Source organism: Diadema antillarum, unplaced genomic scaffold (assembly GCF_040938485.1).
Source record: "Diadema antillarum isolate AM-2024a unplaced genomic scaffold, OU_Dant_1.0 seq00000492_RagTag, whole genome shotgun sequence".
Taxonomy (NCBI): Eukaryota; Metazoa; Echinodermata; class Echinoidea; order Diadematoida; family Diadematidae; genus Diadema; species Diadema antillarum.
The window spans coordinates 223,647-227,177 of NW_027271453.1; the positions used below are offsets into that span (position 1 = coordinate 223,647).

Genomic DNA, 3,531 nt, shown 5'->3' on the forward strand with positions numbered 1-3,531 from the left:
AGCGGCACATTAATAGTACAGGCAGTCAGGGCTTTGGAAAGGGCTCTCGAAAGGGCTATGGAAAGGGCTTTCGAAAGGGCTATCGAAAGGGCTATCGAAAGCCGTTTAAACAGGGGAAAGTTGATAAACGCAGCCGACGAAAACAAGCGGCACATTAATAGTACAGGGAGTGGACAGGGCTTTCGAAAGGGCTATGGAAAGGGCTTTCGAAAGGGCTATGGAAAGGGCTATGGAAAGGGCTTTCGAAAGTCCAGGGGAAAGTTGATAAACGCAGCCTTCATCTAACATCTGATAGAAATGAGACTTTAAAGGCAAACTATCGTGACCCCCCTCCCCCCCCCCAAAAAAATGAAAATAACATTCATATATATTCAAAAATCATTTTACTTCTCTTCTTTTTTTCAGTGTAAAGCGACAACAGCAGGGGACATGCATCTCATGAACAGCGTCCCGCTCGTCCGCTTCATTCTCACACACGGCCTCATCTCCCTTTGTACAATTGAGACGGTCTCCGCAGCAGATCCACCCTGTCTCATCGACCGGGCCAGTCGCGGCGCGTATTGCTACGGGATGGGATTGTCTTCGGTGCCTGGACATCTACCCGGCAACACTGAGATTCTCGATTTGAGCTTCAACAAGATCACTGCCTTGTACAACACGTCATTCTTCACCTACAAGCAACTAAAAGATCTGGTCATTGAATCGAACGACATTTCCTTCATAGATAGCGGCACGTTCTTGGGTCTATCATTTCTGCATAGTCTGGATCTATCCAACAACAAACGCCTCCCGGCACTACATGGGTACATGTTTGCAAGCACTGCTCTTGAAAACATTCAGCTAAATGGCAGTAATCTTGCACACGTCTCAGATGACGTCTTCAGGGCAATGGCCACAGCATCAACGTTGGGCTTACGTAAGAACGTTTTACAGAACGTCAACTGGACTGACTGTCACAACGTGGCACTATTCTCTGTATCACTTTCGTTCAACACGTTTGCGGAGTTTTCAGAGAAGACTTTTGTACTGAGATGCAGCGTAGATTCTCTCGATCTGTCCAATAACCCGGTGCGACTCGTTAGTCCAGCCACCATATCTTCCCTCAAGGTCAGAAACCTCGATATGAGCGGAATACTGCTATCAGAGCAAGAGATCCATCACCTTTTTGAGGGTGTAAGGTCGTCGACAACTATAGCATCACTATTCATCAGGGAAATAGGCCTCAGTTCCTTACGTCCTGGACTATTCAGTGCATTACATGGAAAACAGCTACGTCTCCTACATCTCGGCTGGAATGAACTTCAGCAACTCATTCCAGGCGGGTTTGAAGATTTGACAGATGTCTCTGAATTGAGACTTGACGCCAATGAGCTGGAAGCAATTGAACCTAGCCATTTTTCGGGTATGTCTTCGCTACGAGTGCTGTCCCTAGTAGGCAACAATATTTCTGTCATAAATTTGGACAATCGTGAGTGGAATGCGAATCTCACCGCACTCTTCCTAAATGCCAATGAGTTCGTGCGAATAGGAGCGCATGCAATGAACGGTTTGAGAAATCTGGAGATTTTAGATTTATCTTACAACAATTTGGACGCAGTAAGGCACGTTTCGCTTTCGGATCTAGAGTCGTTGAATACTCTGATTTTAGCTGACTGCTCGATCACTGGTGTACTTCGACTGAACGTGCACTCGTTGAAAGTCTTAGACTTCCATGATACACAAGGAATTCCCCGAGGTATGGTATCCCCCGGAATATTTCAAAGAAATACGCCCCAGCTCCAGACAATCAATTTTGAAAACACTAATATACACGCTCTCGATCTTTGGGATATCAACCAAGAAATATCCTCCTTCGTAGGTTTGGAAGATTTATGTATATTGAACCTTGGTCGTACCAACATGTTCCTTGTACCCGATGGGTTTTTCCAAAACCTGACCAATTTGAGAGAGTTATACCTCGATGAAAGCACGTTGTCTTTGAAAGCTTCGCTGCTTGAAGGCCTTTCCAGTCTACAAATTCTTAGTCTGGCAAAAAATGAGATATTTTACATTCCGGACGATTTCCTGAATGATACAGTTCAATTACAAGAACTATCATTAGCTTCCAATAATCTGCTATTCTTGAACGGCGATCTGTTTCAAAACGTTACGAAATTAATCAGATTAGATCTTTCATTCAATAATCTCGTCACGCTGCAATTCACAACTTTAGAGCCTATACTGCAAAGTCTGTCGGTAATCAGTTTGGGACAAAATCCATGGGTATGCAATTGTTCCCTTGAGTGGTTACCCAAATGGGTCGCTAAGAGGTCTATCGAACTTGAGTATAGCGCAGGAACCAGATGTTCTAAGGCCGGCTCATTCAAGTCAGCTGCAGGAAAGCTTTTGATTGAATTTGATCCAGTTAGAGAGTGTGGTCCACAGTATGTACTCTACTTCTCAGTGGCTGTCAGCGCTTTTGGCACTACACTCGCTCTGATCCTTATCTATTACAATCGTTGGAAACTCAGGTATGGGCTCTTTCTGTGCAAGATCCACTTGATAGGTTACCAAGAAATCGTCCCCCAACAGCAGAGAGAAGATTTCCAGTATGACATGTACGTTGTCAACCACGATGAAGACGAGGTTTGGACGGAGGAGATCTTCCGACGTGGTCTAGAAGAGAATCTGCCTGAATATGACCGACTTGCCATTGGAGATGAGGCTCTAACGCTCGGGATGTACTACTTGGATTCCGTAAACCTTCTTGTGGAAAACAGCTTCAAGGTAGTCTTTCTCATCAGCGAAAATGCTATTATGGACCACATGTTCCTTCTCAAATTCCGACTCGCCCTTGATCACGTTAATGACGTCCAAGTAGAAAAGATCGTGATTGTGTTTCTAGAGGAAATACCGGACGCCGACCTGCCATTTCTGATACGTCTTTTCCTCAGTGATAATCGAGCGTACCTCATGTGGCCGCAAGACCCTGAAGGGCAGCCCTACTTCTGGGAGAAGATAGCAAAATATATGACAATCAACAGATACTGTAACCCACTTGTTCCTCCGTAGTGTATGACAGTGAAGTTACAGGATGTTTGGTCCCACAGGTACATGTAGTATGTATACACCCAAGTTCGAAATTCATGAGAAACCATTAAGAACAATTAGTAGAATTACACAATGGTTGTGTGATTTAATTGTTTCGGGTTCCTGTCAGTAGCAACCTTTGGCACGTAATACTTTACATTTTCGGCGTACTTGATCACAAACCTTTAAGGAAATATCAAATGCAAATGAATCTTAAACATTATATGGTAACTCAATGATATCCTCAACATCATTTCTGTGCCCAAATGAATATTCGAATATCCATGTCATACTTGTTTTTATTGTTGCCTTTTTTTTACTCGGATGCACCCATTTATATATATCTATATCTATCTATATATATATATATATATATATATATATATATATATATATATATACTATGACAACGGCAACAAGAACAGTAACCAGAAAATAAGGCCAAAGCACAGTTGTTATTTG

At 43.1% G+C, this 3,531-nt stretch overlaps 1 protein-coding gene across 1 annotated transcript; it reads left to right on the forward strand.

Annotated features, from left to right (window-relative positions):
* The first annotated feature begins 429 nt into the window (after positions 1-429).
* Positions 430-3,051, forward strand: LOC139733808 (uncharacterized). Its single transcript, XM_071644614.1, has one exon. It carries the CDS (start codon positions 430-432, stop codon positions 3,049-3,051), a length of 2,622 nt encoding a protein of 873 aa, XP_071500715.1.
* Positions 3,052-3,531: the final 480 nt, after the last annotated feature.

Excerpts from the sequence above, each read along its gene's own strand:
- LOC139733808 (XM_071644614.1), top strand. The coding sequence starts at position 430 with ATGCATCTCATGAACAGCGTCCCGCTCGTCCGCTTCATTCTCACACAC.